This window comes from Onychomys torridus, chromosome 7 (assembly GCF_903995425.1).
Source record: "Onychomys torridus chromosome 7, mOncTor1.1, whole genome shotgun sequence".
Taxonomy (NCBI): Eukaryota; Metazoa; Chordata; class Mammalia; order Rodentia; family Cricetidae; genus Onychomys; species Onychomys torridus.
Window position 1 is genome coordinate 36,628,755 of NC_050449.1, and position 26,025 is coordinate 36,654,779.

General features: G+C 51.7%; 1 protein-coding gene across 1 annotated transcript; it reads right to left on the minus strand.

The window, feature by feature from the left end:
- Nucleotides 1–449: 449 nt before the first annotated feature.
- Nucleotides 450–17,943, minus strand: Oaf (out at first homolog). The gene is made up of 4 exons (XM_036194324.1): nucleotides 17,387–17,943; nucleotides 3,192–3,326; nucleotides 2,152–2,332; nucleotides 450–988 (listed from the first exon to the last, which is right to left on the minus strand). The coding sequence occupies exons 1-4, from the start codon at nucleotides 17,660–17,662 to the stop codon at nucleotides 729–731; spliced, it is 852 nt and encodes a 283-aa protein (XP_036050217.1). The 5' UTR covers nucleotides 17,663–17,943; the 3' UTR covers nucleotides 450–728.
- Between the last annotated feature and the right edge of the window lie 8,082 nt (nucleotides 17,944–26,025).

Here is a 26,025-nt window from a genome sequence, read left to right on the forward strand (position 1 = left end):
CACATTTCTGACACTAGGTGGCAGCATTGGACAAAGGTTCTCTCGGATCTCCTAGGCTAGTGCCATTAGGTGAGGGAAAACTTTAAAACACTTTTATTTCTGGTACAAATGATAAATATTTTGTATTAAAAATCTGGAATTCAAGTTTTCCTTGTACTTCATGCTCCCTTCCTGCCCCAGAACCTGCCCAAAGTACTTCAGTCCAAAGGGAGGAAGACTTGGTGGCTGGAAGCTGGGTCCCAGGAAAGGCACACATGGACGTCTCAGGGGCAGCAGTTTCCCTGGTCCCGGTTGCCTCCGGGGCAGAGAGAAGGCACTTCAGACATGGGAGCTGGGGCATGAGTCCCCAGAAGTCCCTCTCTGGTCAGTGGTCCCCTTGCTGATGGGAAGGTATGATGCAGGAACACACGGCCCTGGAACAAGTCCCACAAAAGAAGCCAAGGCTGGTGCATTTTTGATTGCATGTATGTGGGACATTTCAGGGGACAGGAAGTGGGGAGGGTACCAGTCTGGAGAATGGCTTATCCCTCTCAGTCCCCCAGATGGGCACAGGTAGGCATCAGGGCTGCCCAAGGTTGTCCCTGCTGGGCGACACCCATTCACAGTCACGCAGATGAGCCCATGGCTTCAGCCTCAGAGGCTCAGGTAGGGACCTAAGGCCCGAGAGAGGGTTGCTACGCCCTCTGGTGGCCGGTGAAGAACTTGTGGGCCCAAGCAGCTCTCCACAGTCAGGGGTCCTCATCCCAGAGGCACAGCTGCCTCTGAGGTACATAGAAGTCAAAGCTGTAGTTTTTCCTGCAGCTCCGGATGCCACACTTGTAGGGTGCTGGCCGGTCACGGCTGTGGCAGTACTTGAGCATGCAAGGGTACCAGGCCAGGCTCAGACTGTAGCGGCAGGCACAGGGCTTTCCTCGGTCCCTCACTTGCCCACAGCGAGGCAATTCCACCTGCTCCTTGGGCAGAACCTCGAACACAGAACTGTCCACACCTGGGGGAAGAGACAAGCATGAAGAAAGTAGGAACATCTGTAGTCCAGAACAACCTTCTCTCTTGTCACCCCTCCCAAGGCCACCCTGGGGACGGACACAAAGGTGAGACCCGGGCCTGAGGCAAGGCTGATGGGTTACACTAAATCACAGTCATCCACTGAGTCTCAACTGCATGCCAGGGATTCAAAACTGGTCCAGAGAAGTTTACTGACAAGGTCATATAATGAAAGACGGGTCAGGACCCAAACCAGGCCTGATTTCACATCCTACCCCGGGTCATGTGGCCATCAATGCTTTAAATAAAACTACCTAAAGGATGTCACCTGAGTGGGCAGGATGGGGAGGGGACAGCAGAAGCAGAGTGGGGATGGACATGAGAAGAACATGCATGATGAGTGCTGAGCAGGTGACCGAGGCCTGGCCAGGGCTCTGCTGAGCAGCCACAGGAAGGAACAGCTTCTGGGGGTGCTAGTGTCAGGCCTTTATTTGGGGTGTGGTCTGGTAGAGAAAGGTGTGTAATGGGCATGGTCACAAAGTCCAGCCTTGCTTTAGGAGGGGCAGGCTTCTCTATATGCAGCTGGCTGAGCAGAAGGCCCAGGAGCAAGCAGCTTGAATCTCCTTGTCCCTTCTCCACACAGGACCTGGAGAAGGGCCAGCAGAGTGGCACGGGGGTCCTGCAGAGCTGGGAGGAGACCCCAAGGATTCTGGAAGAGATGCTGGCAACCAGGGATGGTGAGATGCTGACTTTTGAGAGGTGCAGCAGACTTGCTTGCAGGGACATCTGTGTCCTCACTATGGGTGGTGACAAGAATGTACAGACATCTCCTTTCACAGGACCTGGCAGGCTGTCTTTTGTGAGTTTTCTCATTCTAGCTACACAGGCACCACCTCCTCCAGAAGCCTTCTTGACATATCACAGCCTACCTTGGGGGGGGGGGGGTCTCACCCTCCCGAGAATGCCTGTCACTCCTGACTACACGCTTACACTTAACTGGTGCTGTACAGATCTACCCACTACCAGCTGCAGCAACTGGGTGTCCATACTGGGTGTGTCTGTGTGTCCATCCCTGAAGGGACTCAGTAACTCTCTCCTGAACACAGCGAAGAGTCACTCAGGCAAAGCGCTTCTCCCTCTTCCCACCCAGGGCAGCCGCCAGCTGACCTCGCTCCGTCCAGAACCGGACATCTTCCTGGCGGGTGTAGATGGCATCAGTGGCCTCAGCACATACATTGTGGATATGAGGACTCAGCAGGCCCCCCTGGCTGAAGTTCACGGCCATGTCCATGTGTAACTGCTCCAGACCCCGCACTTCTTCAGCCTGCCGCACGGCGCGGGGGTTTTTCTGTGGGTGCAAGATGGGAATATCTCCTATCATGTCCTCCTTGATCCCAGGTCCCTGGAGCCCAAGGCAGTAGAGGGGCACTGAGCCCCAATCCCTAAGAAACTGAAGCCCCAGGGGAAGTTAAGGCTTTTCTGGCTTCTACTCCCGAGTGGCTGTCCTTAGAACTAACTTCTAGAGCTTGCTGACTGATAAGTACAAGATGCAGCTTTGAAGTAAGCCAGGGGTAGGTAGGCTGGGCAAGCTGTTCTGGGGTACACGACAGTGTGGGCCATGTGCTTTCTGAATCCAAGGAACTAAATCTTTCCAAGAAGGGCAGGCAAAGGGTAAGGGCCCTGAAGGGGAAGTACCACCAGGCAGGCCTACTGCAGGTCAGCCTAGATGGGCGATGGGAAGCTGGAACTCCAGGGAGGGGCCCAAGCAGGTCAGTGGGTTGAAAGGCTGTAAACAGTCTTTACTGACACACGTTCCCAGGTGTGTTCTGATTCTTTCCTGCATCCTCAATGAGGAGACTGAGGCTTTACAGGCAAGGTCATTGGCCCAGTGTCACTAGCTAAAGAGGGCCATGGGGAAAGGTGATTGTCAATCCCTCTTCAGAGTCCATGCCTCTCTCTCCACCCACAAGGAGGTGGGACCTGGGCCAGCAGCTTGGGGTGACCTGAGAGTTGGGACCCAGTGCAGATTAAAGATCTGAGGCTCTGCAGTCAGTCTGGTCTGGAGCAAAATCAGGGGATCAGGATGTTGAATGTGGGGAGGAAGAGCAGAATGGGAGGGAGGCTAAGTTTGAATGAGGACAGGGTAACCGCAGAGGTGGGGGTTCTGGGTCGGGGCCTGGCCAGGCAAGCCTGGGGTGGGTGCTCACCTGCCGGAGCTTGGCCATGGCCTCGCTGGGGATGATCTCATTGTGGTGCAGCCGGGTGACAAAGCAGAGCGCCTGGAACTGACTCTGCCCCTTCTCCAGCTCCCCCAGGATCAGGGCTCGGAAGATCTTCACGTCCTGAGGGGGAAGGGTAGGCAATGAAGACCAGCTGGAGTGAGGGCCCCAGACCAGTCCTGGAGTGGACAGGCTTGCTTACTGTCCCAGTGCCTTCCCCAAAGACACTTCCTTCCCCTGCCCTAGGAAGCTGCTTATCTTTTCCATTTATACCTGTGACTTCGAAGATCACACCCCGAATGTTTCCACAGCTTTCTGGAAAACTGACAAAGTGAACCCTCTGACCAGACCTTCATCGCAAAAAAAGACAGCACCTGTTTCTGGCACTGATATCTCCCCTCAGTGGGCACCTCAGTGTCCTTCATCAGAGTGGGTCAGGCAGGGTCCTGAGACCATGGGGCAGAGCACCATGGGGGAGGGACTATACTTTTTATAAGCACCCATTCCAGAGCTTTCTCTGTGGCACTCTGTAGCTTTTGGGAAGAGCCTCAGAACTTCCCTGGGTATTCTGCAGTCAGCCTGGCCCCTGGCCCCCCACCTCTATCAGAGACTGTGGGGCAGAAGCAGCCGGCTGCAGCTGTTGCTGCCCTCCAAGGCTGGAATGGCTCACCTTTTCCCTCCCCTCCCCACTTCCCCTTTCCCCATGGGGGTACTCATGGCATGACCAATGAGCCAAGAGCGCCTTCCTGTTCTGACTCACTGCATGCATGAGGGAGGCCGGAGCAGGAAGACAGCAGAGCCTCAGACAATGTGTCTGCAGTCTGGTTGCAGCTAGAACCCTCTGCTACATCCTCCTGCACCCCGCCCTCCACCCCCACCCCTCTCCCAAGCACCTTGCCCTTCTCACCTATTACATTCCTAACTCCTGAGGGGAGCAGGAAGTTAAGGAAGTCCCAGTCAGGTCTCAATCTGTGAAGCCTCCTGCCACGGGGGCACTGTGGCCTCAGCCACTATGGCTGGGAACCTTCCTGGTCCCTATGCCTCTGGCTCTTCCCTGGCACTGGGAGATGCATCCCTGGGCTTTTCATTGCTCAGCACTTGTATTCTGGGCTGCCTCACCAGGAGCCCCCCTCCATTGAGGGCTTACTATATAACTGTTCGGGTCCAAGTGTTCGGGGAACAAGGTCAAGGTGTTTCCTGGGATTCTAGACATAGGCAGGGAAGGGGCGGAGGGTCTCACCAACCAGGCTGTATATAGTAGCTGCCCCAGGCTTTTCCAGGCCTCACTGTGACAGCTCTTGTACCTGGCATGTTAGAACGTAGCACCACTGTCATCGGTGTAGTGACCAGCAAATGTCATCGATGATCTGGGACAAGTGCCCATCCTCTTTGTTTTGTTTGAGACAGGATTTCTCTACGGAGCCCTGACTGTCCTGGAGCTCACTCTGTAGACCAGGCTGGCCTTGAACTCAGAGATCCGCCTGCTTCTGCCTCCCAGTGCTGGGATTAAAGGCGTGTACCACCACTCCCAGCTAACCTTCTACATCTTTGTGGATCTCACCCATACTATAACTCTACAAGCGATCCCTCTTGCACTTTATATGATGACTTTATTATAAATGCAACAAGTGGGGATGGGAACGTGGAGAGTGATTTCCTAGAAGAGAGAAACTGAGGCTCGGGGGTGAAGAAGTTTCCACGAGGCTCCTCCTCATCCAGAGCCTTGGAAGGAAGGTGAGTCAGCCTGGCTTAACTGCCACTTCCTCCAGACAGGAAATCCCTTCTTGGGTCACCGAGCTGGCATCTCCTTGTCCTGCCAGCCTGGGCCATCTGATCTTTCATCCACTCAGGTCGGCTGAGGGGACACTGGAGGCTGATCTGCTGCTGGCAGCAGATCCCATTCCAGGTACAGTCCTGTCAGGTAGGAATCCACACCAGATCTCCGCCTCCCAGAGTCTGAGTCAGGCAATACCTGGGAGGCGCCTCATGCAGGATCCAAAGTCCACCTCACTGGTATTTTCAGCTCTGACCCTTGTGGGAATGCTATCTGGATGCTGCCGTCTTCTCTCTGACTCGTGTACTAACTACCGGGTGGTCTCGGGGCTGCTGAGGAGCGGCCATGCCACCTGCCCACCATAAGCAGTGGAAGGCAATGGACATATAGAACCAGACCGGAGACTGAAGAGCTCTGCTTCAGGAGTTGATAAGACAGCTCAGTGGATGACATGCTTGTCATACAAGCATGAGGACTTCAGTTCAATTACCAGCACCCATGTAAAGAGAGGGTGTGACGGTGTGTGCTTGTAATACCAGGCCCGGGGAGGTAGACACCGGAGGATCCCTGGAGTTTTCTGGTTAGCCAAGCTAGTCTAATCCTTGAACAAAGGATGAACAATGACACCCAAGGTTGACCACTGGCCTCCTGCACACATGCAGGTGCATACCTGTTCACATGCAGGTGCACAGATGTGTACCTGGGCATACACGAATACATGTCTGCTTGTATGCACACACTCAAACACATGCACGCATATGCACACACACACAGGAAATGTGCTTGAGTTCCTTCCCTGTTTTCTGAATTAGATACCAACAACAATGACAACCACCAGATGCTACCAAGCTGGGAAGCTGCCTGGGTGCAGAAGGAAGTCCTCTGTAATTGTAGGACAAAGTTTCACTGATTTGATAACCGGGAAAGAGAAACTGCTGTTACAGTGTGTCAAACAGATTGCAACATCTTATCTGAAGTCCGACTAGGAGGAGAGCTCGGCTATGACAGAGCTTGGATTGGGTAACCCGCTCAAGGTCATGGACTTAGGGGAAACATAGCTGGGGTTTTAACCCAGGTAGTCTAGGCTGTCAAAAAGCTGAGCTCTTTTCCCAGAAAGCACAGTTGCTTCCTGGATCAATTTCCCTGATGCTGAACTAAAGAAATGGGCTGAGTGGGTGCAGTGTATCCCTAGTACTTGGGAGGTGGAAGCAGGAGGATTGCCAGTTTGAAGGCAACCTGGGTTACTTAGATTTTGTTTCAAAAGAAAAGTGAAGGAAAAATGGAATTAGGGAAGAAAGGAGGGAGGGAGGGAGGGATGAACTGAAGCTCAGGCCCATAGAGCCAGTGAATGGCAGACAGGACTCGAACCTGGGTCATTTCCCATCATACTCATTCGGCCACTATCCCTGGATCCTTGGTTGATTGCCTAAGGACATGGCAGCTCCTGCTCTTACTATGTGTGCCTAACAAACAGCCTGATGTAAATAAAAGATGAGGTAGGAACACCTCCTACCCCACCTGCCTGCACTGTGAAAAATCCTTCATACCCAGGTTCCCTGGTCTTCTTGATCCTATTGTTCCCCCAAAGCCACATGTCTTTTGCTGGTCCCAGGGTGGGGGTGAGCACCACATCCTGAACCATGCCTGGCCTTCCCACCTGACCCAATAGCAAGACTCCAGAACAGACAGAAGGACGTTGTGACAGAGCTCCTCTGCTTTGGGAACATCCTGACAGATGTTAAGGCCAAGCCAGATGGAAACCTGGCTTCCAGCTTCTCTCCCTGCCTAGAGTCCCCTGAGATGATTCATCTAGATGTTGTCAAACGCTCAAGGCAGATAGCACAACAGGTCAAGAGCCTTTGGCAGTGGAGAGAGGTTTAGCATCTGGGCCTCACAAACTGGGAGGACTCCATAAGGTCCTTTCTCCCAGGAACCTTCAGCCCTGTGGCATACAGCAAGAAGAGGCCAGGCAGGGGCAGGGAGGGTTGAAATCCTCTCTGTAACTGAGGCCAAGGTAGGCTTGAATACACCACAGTAGCTGAGATGGAATGCTAACCGTCAGGGTTCCCTGCTTTGGCCCCTGGCCTTGCTGCTTCTGGCCACATAACCTTGGGGGGAAATCTATGTAAGTTCTCTAAGTCTTTGTTTTCACACTTGCAAAATAGGCCCGGTAAGAGTCCTACCTTGAGGGTACCTTGAGGGACTGCCGTGAGCAGTGAAGGAGTGAAAGGCTCAGAACACAAGGTGGGACTCTGAGTTCCTCCCGGATGCTGCAATCCCTTGTTCCTGACGCCCTCTCCTCCAGGCCTGAGAAGTGGTAAAGATTGTTCTGTTGATGGACTGAGGACCAAGGCAGGTCAGGTGACCCCTGTGAGGCTTGCATGCAGGAAATAGGAGAGCACTGGCTAGTATCCCCTAAGGCAGAGGCTTTCACAAGCCTCTGGAAAGGCAAAGGAATGGCCACGTCCAAGGGCCCTGTCATTCTAGGACTCCTGGGGCAATCAACTTCAGCGCCAGGAATCAGGCCCAGGGTTGAAGTTTGTGCTGACTGCTACGGAGGCAAAGGATGGATAAGGGCATAACTGTTCTTATGGACAGGGCTGGGGTGGAGGGAGGGTAGGAAGGCTCCACTCAGTGAGGGTGGAGCGTCAGTGGTTCTTGAGCCAACAGTGAGGTAGGACATCCAATCACCCTCTGTATTGCTGTCATCTGAGCATTTAATGTCACAACTTCACTATAAAAGTGCACCCTAGGGCCTGGCATGCCAGGTTCTTGCCTATAGTAACTCCCATGTTGCTTATATACTGAAATACAGTTCCTTGAATGGGCAGTGTTGAGTCACTTCCTGGACCTTTCTGTGAGTCCATTACTCTGTGGTGATGCCCTACACCTAAGCAAGGTGGACCTGTTCAGGCACGGTTCAATGTCAGGACCTCCAGTCCATAGAGGCACCTTCCCCAGTGCCCTGCCTGCCTCATTTAAATTCCCTTCCGGACTCATTCCTCCAGGCCTGGAGCACATGGCATTCTCAGAGTACTCCTGCCACAAGAACACAGTGGATGCTCAAGAAATGCCTGACCACGCCCAGACAAAAAAAAGCAAGAGTATGAAGGGGTGCCCAGGCCAGGGTGGGAATGTACCAGGGCCAGGTGAGCTGGAGAGGGAGGGCAGAGGGGAAGGTGGGAGATGGCTGAGCGGCAGGATTTGGGCTTAATTTTGCGGGTCCCTGGAATTCACTGGTGGGTTCTGAGCCTGGGGCTGGTGTGGAGTCTGGTTCACATTTGGCCTTTCCTCAGTTTGAGGCTGTGCACAGGAGAGTATACGCTGACTCTAAAGCCACTTACTGCCCTTGCATTATATCTTCCTGGGCAATGATTCATCCAGGCCCTCTGTGGTCTGGCTCTGGGGTCAAAGACAAGTGGCTGGAGCCGGTGTATGTGGCAGCCAGGGGCTGGCACAGGGCAGAAGCTCCATGTCCACTAGCTGTGTGAATGGATTCAGCCTCTACAATCTCCAATCTTCTTGGCCTTACCTACGGGGTTGGGGAGCACACTCCTGCAGGCTGATAGCCAAGGACTATTTTGCATTCTAAGAGGTCAGACTTTAGGGGACCATGTGGTAGATGTCTCAGCGAAGTTCCAGAACTTCACTAGTCACACAGCAGGACCAGCACCAGAAAGCCAGACTTTGCAGCTCTTAGTCTGGTGTTCTGTTTCATGCTATGGGGAAGCACCATCCCTCTGTGCCCTCCCCCACCATCCCATCTTTGTGAGACCCACTGTGCTTCCCAGAGAGAGGGGCTACTCTGATGGGGTTCCATGGGAACAGGGAAGTGACTGCAGACAGCTGTCCTGGGAAAACACCCGTGACAGGAGATACCCTGTGTGGGCCCTCCAGGCTGCTTCCTCAGAGAGTGCTTCCTGCTGGGGGAGGGAGGCCTGGACCATGATGGGCCAAGACAGGCACAGCATGCCCCTCCATGGCTGCCTTTTAGACTTAGTTAGGCAAGAGGGGTAACACACTGCTTTGCTTGGGCCACTGTTTTTGAGATCTTACTTTACTCTCAGTCATACCGAGCCCAGCTGACACACCCAAATTTATCCTGGCTTTCCCTACCCTCAGGACACACACACACACCCCTCACTGAATCCTCTGCTCCACTTGTATAATGGCTCACACATTATCTCACCCACAGCTCAACCACTCGGTTCACACACACAGGCATTCTCATACGCCATCACCTCAGCTCCCCTCAGTCTTCCAGGCCCCCAGATTCCAGCCCCTAGCTCCCAGTGCTCTCAGGACACCCTCCTCATCACTTTCCACTACAGTACAGTTGAACTAAGACCCCCAGGATGTGTGTGTGTGTGTGTGTGTGTGAGAGAGAGAGAGAGAGAGAGAGACAGAGAGACAGAGAGACAGAGACTGGCCACTGCTCCAGGGCCTGCACAAAGCAGTACTCACCCCCACTTCTGCTAGCCCCAGTCCCCTAGTTACAGGACGGTTGGGGCTCACTGCCTCCTGGGACTGTGTTCTGCCATCCCTGTCTCATCACCAGAGCGCGTGACTCTGGGGCCCAGGCTGAGCCAATCTAAATATTTATTCCTCAGCTCCTGGCTGGGACTGCTTCATGACTAGACAGGGGCCAGATTTGCTGGGCTGGGGCTGGGGAGGGCAGATTCAGGAACCCCTCTGCAGCTCTGTCTAGCTCTTTCCCAGGAGTAGGTGTGGATGTACTACTCAACCCAGAGGCAGGGTGGATGCTACAGGAGACTTAGGCATCCCCCAGTGTCTGTACACAGACCTGGGCAGAGGCTTCTTGTCATAGGGTTAGTACAACTACCACCCAGGACCCATGCCCCTTACTGCCAGTTCCCAGCCTTCCCACAAGCCCCTCATGCTCTGTCAGCCAAATCCCAAAGGTCACCACCATCCTGACTGGCCCGGGGGAACAATGTGAGGCTTTATGTGGATCAGCTGCTCCCCACTGTCTAGCTGACTCAGGGCTCCCGACTCGGGGCGCCACACTTCCCTCTCACTTAGAGTCCAGCCTCCTTCATTCCCTGCCCTTCATCCGAATCCCCAGTGACAGGTAAGTAAACATTTGCCAATTTAAAGGACAGAAGCTCCCAGTGATGAATTGGTCCCTGGTGCAGAAAGAAAGAGTTGGAATTACATACATTTCTCATACATAGGTCCCTTGTTCTGCAGAACCCCCTCAGTCACTCTGCCCTGGAGAGCCACAGGCATGGAGCCCAGGCTCACAGAGGCTAATGCAGAGTGATCGGCAGCATTTGGGCCTATCTAGCCTGGGCTTTCACCCTCTAGAGCCACCCAGGGCACTGCTGAGGAATCAATCCAGGATTCCTTGGGAATTATGAGTTTGGGGGACGGGACGGACACCAACTGCATATACGTAGGTGTTTGTGAATTCCTGTGCACTAGGGTTCTTCCACATCCTTCTCCCCCTCCATAGTGTGTTTCATCCTTCTCGAAGGAACCCACTCAGAGTGCCAGAGCAGCCCAGTCAGTCGGAATGCAGTACAAGGATCTCTGGGAGCTAATCCTGAGCCACTACCAGCTGTCTGATCTTGTCATCAAGGTCACTTTCCAAGCTCAGTTTGTGCATCTGCAGGATGGAGGCAAATGTGCCTAGGATACAGCAGTGCAGACAAATTAAGACCATGTGTGTGATCAGAGTGACTGCTGAACACAGGATGCCACATACCCATACAGTCTGCATCTCCAGGATGGGTCATCTGCCTGCCTGTCTGTGGAGAAGGTAGGTGTCTGTGTGAGCTTACCCACTACTCTGTAGACTCAGGAGTCCAAGAACAAATTCCACTCATCCCCTGTTGTGGAATAGAATATTTGTTTAACTAAGTAAAGATGTGTTGTATTTGTTTGTGTTGCAGAAGAATTGTTTAACTATGTAAAGCTGTGTTGCATTTTTTATGCTGCATTTGTTGAGTTATGTAAAGGTGTGTTGCTTTTGTTTATATTGCTTTTGTTCAGCTATGTAAAGATGTGTTACTGTTTCACCTTGCCTGCCTAAGGCACATGAGCGGTCTAATAAAAGGCTGACCAGTCAATAGTTAGGCAGAGGAGGGATAGGTGGGTGGGGCTGGCAGGCAGACACTGCCCTGGTAGGCAACTTGTGACCAGCCAGCCAGATACTGAAGAAGCAAGAAAGCAGGATAGACAATATGCAGATGAGGTAAACAAGCCTAGAGTAGTATACAGATTAACAGAAATGGGTTAATTTAAGTTAAAAAGAAAAAAAAAAAGCTAGCTAGAAACAAGCCTAAGCTAAGGCCGAGCACTCATAATTAATAATACATTTCTGTATCTTTATTTGGGAGCTGGTTGGCAGCCCCAAGAGAAAGCCTGCTATAATCCTCTTTTTCCTTCTGCAGCAGGCTACACTGTTGGCTCCAGGTGGTAGTTTTCACCAGGAGTTAGGATAAAGACTCCATCTGGACAGAGCATCTCCATCAGGGATGGGAGATGTTAGTCATAGGCCAGGGAGCACACTTGAACCACAGCCAAGACTTTGTACCCAAGGGCCTGGAGAGATGGTTAAGAGCACTGGCTGCTCTTCCAGAGGTCGTGAGTTCAATTCCCATCAACCATCACATGGTGGCTCACAGCCATCTGATTCCCTCTTCTGGAGAACAGGCAAACTTGCAAAAGAACACTGTTTATATAATAAATAAAATAAATCTTAAAAAAAAACAAAAAAAAAAAAAACTTTGTAACCTGACCCAAGGAGGAGTTCATCAGATATGGAAGGAGGACGAGAATTGGACCCAAGAGCCCCACATACACAGCCTGGTCTCTTTACTTCCTGCAAACTTCTGAGAAAATGCTCTGGGCTCTAAAAGTTCTCCTTCCTCAGAAATCACTTTTGGGGAGCAGAGTGATGGTACAGTTGGTAAACTGCCCGCTATGCAGGCGTCAGGACCTGAGTTCAGACTCCCAATACCTGTGGAAAGAGCATGACTGCACACGCCTGTGTCCGTGCTGGGCAGGAAGAGAATCCAGGAGCCCCAGGTTCAGTGAGAGAACCCTGATTCAACACCATATGGTGGAAAGTGAGGAAGACACTTGATGTCAGCCTTTGGCTTCCAACATGTATTGTACACACATGAACACACACACATGCATACACCCACCTCCTGTGCACATACACACCCAAAACACAAAAGTGCTTTTTTTTTTAAACCGTCCTCTGCTACCCAAGATTTCTAACCTATTTCACATCTTCCATGCCAAACCATAGAGGACCCAGCACAGACAGGGTAGGATTTAGGACCTTCAAACCTTCTCTTCTTGTTCTACATGTGTGTAATAAGACATTCTCTTGGGACGGTGTCCATGTAAACATGGCAGATCCTCACTAACTACATCCCACAGGAACCCCACCCATGATCCTGAGACAGGGAATCTGATGCTTTCTGGATGGTTCTCTCCTCTGGCTTCCACTTATCCATTGGTACCCAGGACAGAAAGCAAGTTTCTAATTTCCCTGAGTTCTTGACCCCTTGGAGTAGCCCTGAGCTAAGCCATAGCACTGTGTGGCTCTTGATATTGGCATTCCCTCCCAGGTTCCAGCCTAAAGGACCCTTTTCTTCTTCACTTTTGGAGTGGAAGTCCTTTTTCTCCTCCTATATCTCCACCACCCTGATGCAGTCACACATGACTTTTTTCTTATCTTGCAACCCCATCTTCCCCTTGTGGCCAGCCCCAAAGCAGGCTGCTTGGAACGTGACTCATTCCTTCCCCTGCTTTTGGACATTCAGACAGGGGGACAGAGAGCTTGGACAGAGATAGCATGGGGAAGGGAGCCAAGAGGGCTGACAGATACGCAGCCAGAGAGAGACTGGGGATGGTGGTATGCCTGCATTACTGTGCTCAGTGGCTGTATACACAGGTCAGATGATACATGCCGGGCTTGTAGTGACAAAGAATGTTACTCACTGTATGTGTTAGGGTTAGAGTCCCTATGTGGAGGGCATATAAATTTAGGCCCAAAGTATAAACGCTGCTTACAGCACAGGGCCTGGGGCGGGGGGTGGGTGGGTAAGGGTGTGAGGCTCAGGCGACAGCATCAAAACAGAGTCAGCAAAAGGAGACCAACAGATTCACACTGCTTGTTTTTGAAATGGGGTCTCATGTAGCCCAGGCTGGTCCTGAACTCACCATGTAGCTGAGGATGACTTTGAACTACTAATCATCCTGCCTCTACTTCCCAAGTGCCAGGATTACAGATGTTCACAACCATGCTCAATTTATGTGGTGTTGAGGATCAAACCCAGGGTTTTCTGCATGGAAGCCAAATACTATCAACTGAGCCCCATCCACAAACCCCCAATCCCTACTTTTTTTTAAAAACAGGATCTTCCATAGCCCAGGCTAGCATTCAACTTAAAGAACCCCGTGCCATACACTCATGTTCAGATGTCCTGATTTAGTGAGATAGGGTTCCGTCCAGGTATGGAGAGCTGCAAACTTCCCGGATGACTCTTCAAAGCCACTGAACCATATATTCTTTCAGAGTGTCACCCTGAGGAAGAGCTCCAGGTGACACAGGATAGCCATGTACCAGTCCATGCTGCTCATGGCATCTGCAAGTCTGGACTCCAGTGTCCCATAGCATACTGATGACTGATGAGCTTCGGGGCTAACGTGCAAGCATGGTGAAGAAGAGTCTGTGTTGGGTGCCTACCTGGGAAGGAAGGCAGGGCTGGGAAGAAGGGGTGTAAGGGCTGGGACCCCTCCTGCACAGGGGTGTCACAAAGCCTTGAGTTCACTTAGGTCAGGGTCGACTGCTGCCTTGGTGGGGAAGCGGGCACTGGCTGGCCACTGACCCAGCAGCCTCCAGGAGAAGGTGGTAGTTAGTGGAGGCTCACACCTATAATCCTATCTCTTGAGACTGTGAGTGGAACAAGAGGATCAAGAGTTGAAGGCTAGTCTTGTGTAACAGTTTCCTGCAGGGACTGTGAAACAGTTGGTCCTGCAGGGAAGCTCCTGGAAGGAGGTTAGGCAACTCAAAACAGCTTCAGGAAGTACCTGAAACTGACTAGATTCACTAGACCCCCTCCTTGCCAGGGTAAACAATAAAAGCTGCACTTCAAAGAAGACTAAGACCAGCCCAGCTGCCTAGAAGAAGCAAAAAGCCAGAGGAACTGCCTGAAAGAAGTTTAGAACAACTGAGGCACCGGGAAAGGACACTCACCAACCTACTGAGTACTGTGCTCCAGCTTCCCAACTCTGTGAGCTGTCGTTCACCCTGGGGTGCACCTTGGTGATACATCTGTCTTTCAGTCATTTCTGCTCTTGTAAGTAACCCCTCACCCATATGCTTGTAAGTAATCCCAATAAAATTCACTGGTTCACTAAGTTGGGCTTTGGGGCTATTTATTTTTTGGTCTGTCGTGGATTCTCTCTCTGGGGTAAGCAGACCTGTGTATAGCATCTCCCCAAGTAGAGTTTTGTCATACTACATAGTGAGACTCGATCTCAAAAAAATAAAAGATAAAACAAAAGCTTCAAAGTAATCTGGATCACAACAAGGGGTTCAAGGCCAAGGTCGGTCTAGACTGTATTTGGAGACCTTGTCTCCAAGACAGAAAGAAAACAGGTTGACCGCGAGGGGCTCTCGTCTTTTCCAGGCTCAGTGATGATTTCCTTTGTGCTCTCCTATCTCTCCTTCAACCTCTTTCATCCAGGCTGATCAGGGAGGACGCTGGCCGAAAGGTGCAGTGAGACAGCTCTGGAGCTGAGGGTTTCTCATGTCCTGAGCACTCGACACGGCACCAGGAGAATGCACTTTGCTCCCTGTTCGATTCTGTCCACGACCGCAGGACAGGCACCTTAATATTAACACATCTTTCAAATGAAGAGATGACAGCCCAAGAGAGATCCAATAGCTGGACTGGAGGGTGACCAGCTCACAGGTGGTCAACCAGACTTGTCTCACTCAGTCTGTACCATCTCTCCCGACGGTGATCAGATAGCAAACATCAGTAGCCCCAAAAGGATTCAGGATTTTTTTTCCCCCCTAAAGCAGCCCTAATGGGCATGGTACACAAAAACCCAACTTATGGGCCATTTTCTACAAGAAAAACATTACTTCTAGGCAGAGCTTTCCAGTGGAGCTCTAACAAAAAAGGTCTGGAGAACTGAGCAACAAGCACCCTGGGGGAGAGGGACTGGGCACAGAGTGGCTCTGGCCAGTAGAAGCAACATGCTGGAATAGACTAAACACTGTCCTCCCCGGTCTCCATGTACCCTACTCCACCATGTCCTGAGCCAAAGAAAAGCCTAGAAATCCTCTGACAGCTGGCTTTCCACTCTCGGTGACTTACACTCCCACACCCCCCCACACCCCCCACACATGAAATTGGAGATGCCAGGAGCAGGTGTGAAATGCCAGCTCTGGGTCAGTGGCTAACCTGAAAAGTAGACTTTTGAAAATTAGGTGAAAGTTTGAGCCATTGTGGCAATTAAAGTGAGCTCTTGCCATCAACTCTGAATGTTCCCTCCAACTGCGCAGCCAGATGTCCCCAAACCCATGCTCAGTCCAACCCCCATGGCAGGCCACTACCACCCCTGTCACAGCCTCCAGTGTTTTCTTCCCTGGTCTCCTTTCAGGGCAGAGCAATAACAACCTTTTGTAACCAGAGGCTAGAAAAGCTCCATTCCAGTCCTGTCTTTCACGCCCTGCCCAGCTTGGCTATCAGAAGTCTTGCCTAGGGATGGATAAATCTTTAAGGCTCCAGGGTGGTCACCCCACAGGGCCACTGGACAGGAGATTGGGACACTAACAGTACATTCTGTGGCTGGCTTTTAGGTCAGAGGGTTTAGAGGAGAGATTAGATCCCCACTTGTGATTGACTCCGCCTCCATTTGTGTCTTCCAAGCCCAGAATACCACAGATAAAATGTTCCTAAAGTTCAGTGGATAAGCAGGGTCATCTGCCCTACTAGCTAGCGTCTAAGATCCCAGCTTGAGCCTGTGCGGCAAGCATGGGCTACCATTCTGCTAAGTCCTCTGTCAAGATGACTCCCTGGGCCCCGGCCAGATCACTAGTCCAGCCTGGCCCCTACTCCACCCAATGCTGGATCTCCTCTGCACCTCTGCAATCTACAGCAATCTCATGGGGTCTCTAGCTGGCTGCCCATCCCCTGCCCCCTCCTCCCAAGCTCTCCAAATAATTCCCAGTTTCACAGAAGCAGAGAGAAGGGTCTACCGAGTACTGGGACTCTCCACTGCTCAGCTATTTAATATGCCTTACTTCTCTCCCCCCCCCCCAAGATAGAGGGGCACAGGGCCTTCTTTTAGTGGGGGAAGAGCTGAGAGTAGATGATTAGAAGATTCCTCCCCTTCCTCCTATCTCAGGCTCCTGAGCACCGAGATGACAGGAGTGAGTGAACTGCCCTTCACCAAAAACTTAGACATCTTCTTTTCTTCAAGGTGTTTCTGTGGTTGGGTCACTGTTTGTCACCCAGCACCCCCCCCCCCCACACCCCCGTCCCATTTCCTGATAATCCTAGCACTTCTCTGCCTTTTCTGACTCCCTCCACAACACTGCACCCCCCCCCACAAGACAAAGAGAGAGAGAGAGAGAGAGAGAGAGAGAGAGAGAGAGAGAGAGAGAGAGAGCGAGCGCAAAACTGTGGCTTTCACTAGCCCCTGCCAGGCTTGGGCTGAGACACTGACCACCTTTTCCAAGTGAAGAGGGCCTCCTCTGCCCTTCCCTCTCTCAACCCTTCCGAGGTCTTCCTCTTGCCCCAAGCTTTCCAGCCCTCTAGGTCACAGAGGAGAGAGCTGCTCCTAGCCTTGGGTGGGACCAGGGTCAGACAGCTCTGCAGGGAAAATGATCCCGGAATGGTGCTCCAGGGCTGGAGGTCTTAAAACCACTTCCTTGCCAAGTACAGAAAAGGAAAGGGACCTAACTTCATACCACACTCACAGCTACAGGGTGGGCCAAGGTCCCCGATGCCACCTGTGGATTTCCCCCTGTAGACAGAGAAAACTGTTGCAAAAAGGGAAGCATTGTTAACGTGCACTTCTGACGGCGTATCAGCTGGGAGTGCAGAGAAGGAAGCAGACCCAGGATCTGATCAGTGCATGAGAGGGGCCTTGATTACTCAGAGCCAAGTAACAGAAGGCTGGAGGGGTTGTTGGAACAGGCGTTCATTGAAGAGAATAAAGGACCCAGACCTGGGTGCTGGAGAGGTACAGAGAGGAGCCTGGCGTGACCTTGGGCAAGTCACGTCCCCCCTTCCCGCGCTGCATTTCTCTTCTGCAGGCTTGGGGGTGTCTGCGACCTCCGAAAGTTAAGCTCGGATGCCTCCCCGATCCGGGGGGCGGGGATGGGACAGGACCAGGGAGGGTGCCTCACCTTCTTGAAATCGGCGGTGAAGGAGATGAGAGTGCCGTCGGGTTTACGCAGCTCGAGGCTGATGCTGTCGGCGTCGCTGTCCGCCTGCAGGCTCTCCTCGGTCACCTGGCCGTCGGGCAGCCTCACACGGACCCGCAGCTCCGCGGGCGCGCTGCTCCCCGCGTCCACGCCGCGCGGCGCCCCAAGCAGCAGCAGCAGCAGCAGCAGCGGCAGCGGCAGCGGCAGCGGCAGCGCGGGGCGCGCCGAGGGGACGTCGCGGCGGCCGGGGGGCCGCATCCCCGGGGGCCCCGGCGCGCCGCGTGGGGGAGGGGAGACGCGCCTACAAAGTTCGCTCGAAGTTAAGGGGTCCGGGTCAGGGATTCCCGGCAAGTCGCCTCCTCAAGAGGGGAGACTCAACCCCGAGGTCCCCACGACGTGCTGCGATCGCACGTGGGCCGCGTTCAGCCACGCACCCCGAGTCCCGGACAGTGCCCCCCGTGCGTGTCCCCCCCGGTCGCCGCGGCCCCAGCCGCCGGGACTCCTGAGCTCCCGACTCCGTTCTGCACTTTTCATTCAATCCCACCCCCCGTCACTTCCTTCAGAAAACAGAAACCACCAGGACCTGCCTTAAAGAGACCGCGCACCTCTTGGCCCTTAAAGGGACCGCCGTGGCCCAGAGAGGGGCGGGGATTGGGGACCGCCGCTCAGCCGCTTTGTGGCCGCCGCTGGCTTTCTCTCTGGGTCCCTCCCTCCCGCCGCGCCCCGCCACCGGCCAGGCCTTGTCCGGAGTTGGCGCTGGGGGCAAATCCCTTCCTCCCCCATTAAGGGCGGGGCGGGTGACTCTTCCCCCGCCCCCCACACCCCTCTGGCTTGTTCTGGTGCCACGTGGATGAAATAATCAGGCTTGGATTTTCAGGGGTTTTGCTTTAGTCGTTTAGTTTCTCTGACACAGCGAATTTCTCAAATGCGGCTGGAAAAATATCAGGCCTCACCTCGCGCTCTGTCTTTTCCTAGGTCGGCGAGTGGAGTTGGGGGTCGAGGGCCGTCTGTGCGTCCATCAGGTGTGCGCTGTTTTGATAAGTGAGGCCGCCAAGCTGGATGCGAACTTCAGGGAGCACTCTGTGGGCCGTTAGGCAGTTTCTCTCTCCTCCTGTGTTTAGTCAGCCTTTCTCCAGTCTAGCCCACCTCCCAAAGCCCCAGCTCTTTCCTCTAATACGCTGAACACAGCCAGGAAAAGGATAGATTCCAGGCCACTGGGGACACCCCACAGGGACACTCCTGCTTCATGGTCAAGGGCTACAAAAAGACAGCTCTGCTGTGCCAGATACTCCAACAAACTGAAGGCTGGGGGAGTAGGATTCCTGCCTGCTTGGTGACATGTGAGCATACTTTAAAAATTCTTTGAGTCTGTGTCCCCTGGTGAACGGAGAGAGGCTTGGGGAGGCCGTGCAAATAAGGTCCTCTAGGGTGTTCAGAACCATTTGTTACTCCTGTCCATTGCCACTGTGTTTATTCCAGGTGCCTTGTTGTCTCTGGGGTCCTGATGGCAGATGGGTGAAACTGTCCCCTGCACATAATCCACCGTTACCAGCCTGAGCCCTTTCCTTTGGCATACATATAGGACTGAAGGGGACTGAAGAGGTCATCTCCCTTAGGGTTTTCCAAATTTGCCTTCCCTCAGATACCACTTTGATGTATGCTAAAACACAGCTTCCAGGAACTTAAACCTATGGGTTCAGACTTCTAGGGAAAGACAGGGGCTGGTAACACGGTCCTGTGTGGGACTACAGAGATTGGTAGGATGCTCGGTACTTGACAGAGGGTGGAATGTGGAGGATTAAGAATGAACAGCATCTTTCTTGGGGAACCACCTCTGTCTGAGGACTTTTCACCCTGGGCAGTTGAGGCAGACTGCCAGACAATAACTGGACTGTTTCCTTGGGGTCTTACAGCCTTGACAGCACTGAAGACATAGAGTCGCCTGGGGTCTCAAAGCTGGCCTCTTGCCTGACAGGATGCTAGATCTCAAGGAAGCCTCCAAGCTAGGACTGCCCCCCATGAGTCAGTCCCACAGTCATTAGGGGCCTCACCCACATTTCCTAACTTCCCCTGTTTCGGGTCCTGTCCCATCCATCACTACTTCTGTCCTTGGCAATCTTCCCAGGCCCTGGGACCTCCCCCAAGTCCCCAACAAGAACCGAGAAGGGGGCAAAGGGTCTCTGTATCTCTTATCTCTGTTCAGACTCTATGGTTTGGAAACACAGCTGGCAGACTTTTCTTCCCTATGAAGAGTCCTTCTCTGTTTCAGCTATAGATCAAAACCGATGTGTCTTTTAAAACGATAGGGAACTTATCTTCCACGAGCCACAACCAAGTCTTTCTGGTGACTGCACCAGGTCTTCAAGATGTGGGGGAAAGCCCAGCTTTCCCAGCAAGACTTTCTGAGTCACCGACTTACCTGAATATGCCCTGTTCTCCTCAGCCTCTGGACTACAACAGTAATTATTATATAGCTACCAGTCATTGGAGGGATCTTTGTTTTGTTTTGGTTTTGAGACAAGGTCTCATTATGTAGCCCAGGCTAACTCTAAACTCATGAGCTTCCCACTTCAACCTCCCGGGAGTGTAAGGATGAGAGGCATGTGTTATCAACCCGCTTCACTGTAGTATCAGGTCCAGGTTCTGTGACACAGATTTTATATACATACCGTCTGATTCAATTCAGGATAACCCTCCCAAGTACATTCTTTTCTTAGACTCTGTCTATTGGCTAACAAGCCCGGATTTAGAGAGGTAATATACCTAAGGTCACACGGGGAGTTGAGCCAGCACCAGCTTGAACAAGACTGCCTGACCACAAAGCCCTTGTTTTTAACCACAGTAGCATCTGCCTGTCTGCAACATTCACTTTCTTTCAGCCCTGAATGAGCTCACGCCTGCCCAGTGCGATCTTTTCCTGTTATCTAACGGTTTATATGGGCAAGAGGCTGTCCGTTTTAACAGGCCCGCCCCACACCAGCAACTGCACGCTGGCAACTGACTGCCTTCCACAAATCAGCCAGGTGTCCATTCATCCTGGACTCCAAGGCCCTGGGAAGAGAATCCCTCACATCTCTAATTACCCTGACTACAAACCAAACAGCCCTCTACGTCAGGAAGTCCTTTACGTCTCGTCTTTGTGTGTCATGCCATCCACGGATTTCTGTCCCCTTCTCGTCTCCAGCCTGAGGGAAGCCGTTTCTGAGTCCCCAATAAATAGTGCCTCAGAAAGGACGTTAGGATCTCAGGGCTAGAGCTTGGCCACTCACGAGCTAGGTGATTCCCTGAGCCTCTTTCTTCATCTGTGAAATGGGTACATACATGCTTAGCTCACTTAAAGGTTTATTTTTATTACTTTTAGTTATGAGTATGTGGGTGGGTCTGTGTATGGGTCTGTGCATTCGATGTGAGTGCAAGTACCTCCGAAGGCCCAAGGCGTTGGGCCAATCCCTTTGGAGTGAAGTTACAGGGGGCTGTGAACTATCTGACATAAGGGTTCTTAACCCCTGAGCCATCTCTCCAGCCCCCTCACGGGGTTGTTTTAAGAATTAAATGAAAAGTTATCTATAGGAAAATGGCTCACAATGCATTAGTGGTCCAGGCCCACTGAAAGGAAGCTATTATTTATTATTCACAACCATCATACTAAATGCTAAATCTGACGACATGTGACTTCCCGCCTTGTACCCGAACAGAAACACCAGCCCTCAGTAGTTTTCGTCTGCAGCTGGATCAGGTCTTTTTTTTTTTTTTTTTTTTTTTTTTGATGCATACTGCCTGGGAACCCTAAAAGCAGACCAAAACTCCAGGAGGCAATCTTTGTCTGGGGTCTGAGTGGGTCTCTACCTGGTCTGGAAGAAGGACACATCACCCTGCTGTCTCGGTCTTCACCAGTAAACAAGTGCCCACAGGACAGGGAAGGGGAAGTTCAAGCCAGTGACCCACAAGGGGAGAGGGGCAAGCTAGCAAGGCCACTTGTCTGTGGGCCAGCAGACAGGGACAACTCTGCCTGCTGTTTCTTCCCTGCAGCTCTTGAGTTCGGGCTTGTAGTACAGCCTGGACGCTTGCAGATAGGGCAAGCCACTTGTGCCTTGAGTCTGAGGGAGACTCCAGGATGGGGTCGGTCAGTCCTTTCTCTGTGTCTCAAGACCACCTACAAAGCCCCAATGACTTCACTGCCTGAGGAGGAGTGCACATTAGTTTTACGGCATCACCTGATTATACTTCCGTCCACTGAGGGTGTGGTGGGAAACAGGCTGGAGCAACAGTGGGCGTCGTAGAGTGGAAAACAAAAATGACCAGTGTCAGGGACAGCCGTGCATCCTCAGGTGGGAAACCAGACCGGGGGAAGGGGGCGGGAGGGGACAGGGTTTGTGTGAAGTTGGGTGGGTGGGGAGGGAAACCAGGTTGATCGGATCACTTTCAGACCTGAATCATCTGAGCTACAAAGGAAGGCAGATCTCTCCGCTCACTGATTGGAAGTCTGAGGACTCCTGAAGGTCCTGCCTTCCCTCCCAGCTGTTTCTCCATTCTGTCCTACCACAGCCAGGCCACTGGTACACAGGTGGGCAAGTCCCTTTGCTACAAGCAGAGGATGCAGTAGTGGGTCACAACAGGTACAAGCAGCTCCGTAGCTCAAGATGGAGCCAGAGCCTTCTAAAAAAAAAAGTTAGAGAGGTAAGTGAGATGACCGAGGGGGTTGAAGGCACTTGCTACTAAGCCTGACAACCTGAGTTCTCTCCCAGAACCTGCATGGAGGAAGCAGAGAATCAATTCATTTAAGTTGTTCTCTGACCTCTACATGAACACTGTGGAGTACACACACACACACACACACACACACACACACACACACACACACACAGACAGAGAGAGAGAGAGAGAGAGAGAGAGAGAGAGAGAGAGAGAGAGAGAGAGGTTAAAAAAAATTACAACAAAACAAAACTTTGTAATGTTGTAACTGGTAACATAAGACTGGCCTGGACCAGGAAGTCTTTTTGGAAGGCCCTGCTGGATCTTGCCTAAACTTAAAAACCCATGAATCAGGATTGACGGTCATAAGGGATGTTCCAGTCACCAAGTGGGCAATTCAGCTTGTATAGTGGTGCCGAGTCTGGTAGCTTTCCAGACACTCACAAAGTAGCTGAGCCGTGATGACAGAGGGCAGCTGCCCAAAGTCATTCAGTAGAATTTTGCAGGGGCCAAGAAATGCTGGGCCTGATAGGAACGAAGTATCCAGGTCTAGGTTTTCCTCCTAAGAGCAGTGGGCGGTCACTGAAAGGTGGTGTTCAGGGGGCGGCATGACCAGACTTGCGATTCTAGACACCTGGGAGATGGACTGTAGCCATCCAATGGGAGGTGATAGTGGGCTGGGCTGTGGTCATCGCAGTGGGGTACCGGGAGGTGTCAGGCTTCAGCCTTGGGGGTAGGATTGAAGTTTCTTTGGGTGGGGAGGGACAGGGAATAAGAAGGAGGGGTCAAGGTCAATGCCTGCTCTACTTTGGGCAGTTGGGGAACACCATGCGGGGAGACACTCTGAGATGCCTCTGTTCAGGTCGTTGTCAGTCTCTCTGTCCTGTTGTCAGGATTGCTCACATTTGAGATCTGACACCAAAAGGTACAAAACTGAGGCCAGCTAGCTTCTGGTGGCTCTGCTCTGATACTCCTTGGTAGTATTCAGGCATCTGTACTGGCCTGCCTTTAGGGTCCTGACAGGATCCTCAGCTGCAGCCAATAAGAGCACCCCCTGTGCACATTCGCCACCTTCCCTTATAAAAGGTAGGCCCTGCCTGGCTCTCCTTTCTTTTTCCCTTCCTTCGCTCAAGTCCCCAGGGACAGGTAGGTCTCTGTCCACTTCTCTGCCCCTTCTTCCGCTCTCAATAAACCTCCCACGTGGTGGGCCTATTGTATGGTGTGATTCCTTCCCTGCTGTTCTGAGAATACAACACTCAGCAACCTGAAGCTCCGCAGTCTCCCTACATGGTTCCCACTCCCTCCTCTGTGTCCCAGATGTGGCTCCTCTGTCCCCTTCATGTCCAGAAAAGGTTCTCAACAGTGAGTGATTGCTCCCATAGCCCTGTGTGTCTGACATTGCCCGATGGGGAGAGAATAGGATCTTGTTGGTCATGAGGTCCTCAGAGAATAGGCCCCTCCAAGGGCAGGCTAGGACACCTCATTGTAACAGGATACCTCAGGCTGTCCTATGATAGAGGTTTCTCCTGTGCCTAAGAAACAGAGAAAATTCTATGGACCACCAAGGACACAAGTGTCCCTCCAGAGCATCCTGTCCTTTGTGCCCCAACCAACCCACTACCAAAGCACTTATCAGAGTCCTTATAGGAAAGGCCTTGTCCTCTGCTCTACACATGCTCAGAGCACCAGCAGAGACCTTCAACAATCTTCCTGCTGCAGGAGAATCTGTCTGGCAAAGTGTGTGTGTACGCGCCTTGTGCTGTGACTTTTCCAATGTATAATTACACTTTATGATGAAGCCTGGAGGAAATTTCTTACCAAAAAAAAAAAAAAGCTGGTGGAGTTTTAGCCCAGTTTTTGGTGACTTTGCAAAATTAACGTACACGTTACACCTTGGGATAGAGGCCCTGTCTTTTCATCAGAGGGCCCAGCATGAGCTGGTCAGGCCTAGAGAGGAGCCATTTCCACCCAGAGACCTCAGCTTGTCTTTTTCCTATTCCTGTTTCCTGTGGGTCCTTTTCCCATCCTGATCTCCAGCTCCCATCTGGTTGATAGTATCACTGAGGCTTAGGCCAGAGTGTTTAAGGTTGTAGCCTTTGCAGGAAGGGAGGACCAGGGGCCACTTCCTCCTCTGATGGAGAGGAAACACCTTCTCCCAAGCCCAGCACCTCAGAACCACTCTTGCTGTCTTTATCTTTCTTCCCCTTTCCCTTCCTCTTTTTGAGAGGGGGGTGGGTTTCAAGCATTCCAGGTTGGCCTTCAGTTTGTAACAGTGTCCTCCCACCTCAGCTTCCCAGCTGCTCTGATTGCAAGTATGTGCAGCCTTGCCTGGTTCCCTTCCTCTCCTTTCTCTCTCTCTCTCTCTCTCTCTCTCTCTCTCTCCCTTTATTCCTGACAAGATTCCTTATTCTTCTAATGCCACCAAAACCCAGAACTACTTCTTCTTCTTCTTCTTCTTCTTCTTCTTCTTCTTCTTCTTCTTCTTCTTCTTCTTTTTTTTTTTTCGAGACAGGGTTTCTCTGTAGCTTTGGAGGCTGTCATGGAACTCACTCTGTAGATCAGACTGGCCTCGAACTCACAGAAATCCACCTGCCTCTGCCTCCCGAGTGCTGGGATTACAGGCGTGCGCCACCACTGCCTGGCTCAGAACTTCTTTAAAAATTGACTTTAGCATGCTGGTCAGTGGTGGTGCACGACTTTATTCCCAGCATTTGGGAGGTAGAGGCTGGCAGATGTCTGTGAGTTGGAGGCCAGCCTGGTCTACAGAGCGAGATCCAGGACAGCTAGGACTGTTACACAGAGAAATCCTGTCTCAAAAAAAAAAAAAAAAAGCAAAATCAAACAAACAAAAAAAGAAATTGACTTTAGTTTTTTGAGCAGTTTTTGACTTACGCAGGAGCTACATGGATACAGTTTTCAAAATCCCTTCTGCATCCACATTGGTAGAGTCCCTAGCATGAGTGAAGCCCCACCTGGGTGCTACAGCTAGTGAATGAGCCTGCGTTGACATGCCCTTATCACGCAAAGTCATGGTTTCAATTACAGCCCACTCTCAGCACACATTTTGTGGGTTTGGAGGAATGTACCATTATATTGTCATATGGTTTCTCTCTCTAAACCCCTGTGTGTTCTGCCTATTCAGCCTACTCCAAAAAGTGGGCTTCGAGATGGCTCAGCGGGCTTCGAGATGGCTCACTTGCTGCACAAGCCCGACGGCCTGAGTGATGTAAGGCGAGAACCGACTCCTGAAAGATGTCCTCTGACCCCCACATGCAAAAACCCTACCCCAATTACAACACTAATAATAAACAGAAACTTAAAAATGCATAGGATGGTTTTAGGTCTTTTGTGAAAAAATAAAACCTGACTAATATTTATTTCAAATTATCTTTTGAATTTTGTGGCTTTTATGAAATTATCACTGCCAGTTCTGTATTTTCTGTTCTATCGTCTCAATATTCTTTCCCTTTTTTCTTCTTTCTTTTTTCTTTTTTTTTCTTTTTTTTTTTTTTTTGGCAGGATCTCACGCTAAGCCAGGCTGATGGGAAACTCACTCTGTAGCCCCCAGACTTACAATATTATTCCAATCTCAGCCTTCTTCCAAACACTAGGATTACAGGTGTGAGCCATCATGCTTGACTTTAATATTAATTCAAATATGTGTTTCCAGGTATTGGTGTAGTATGTATATTTTTCTTTTGATACAAGGTCTGACTACATAGTTTAGACTGGCCTTGACATTGAAACTTCTTGGGAGTGGGAATTGTAGACCTGCACTACCAGACATGGTTCCTCATTTCTTGTATCAGGCTTGTTTTGAACTCACTATGTAGCTGATATCTGTATGTCCCAAGTACTAGGATTGCAGTTGTGTGCCACCATGCCCAACTCCAGCTCTGTGTGCGTGTGAGTAAGGATTTCATTTTTGA

What these genes read in the sequence shown, in the direction of transcription:
- Oaf (XM_036194324.1), bottom strand. Translation starts at nt 17,662, where the DNA reads ATGCGGCCCCCCGGCCGCCGCGACGTCCCCTCGGCGCGCCCCGCGCTG. An exon ending in CCATGGCCAAGCTCCGGCAG is followed by an intron (nt 2,333 to 3,191) that starts GTGAGCACCCAC and finishes TTGCACCCACAG; the next exon opens with AAAAACCCCCGCGCCGTGCG. An exon ending in CCGGTTCTGGACGGAGCGAG is followed by an intron (nt 989 to 2,151) that starts GTCAGCTGGCGG and finishes CTCTTCCCCCAG; the next exon opens with GTGTGGACAGTTCTGTGTTC.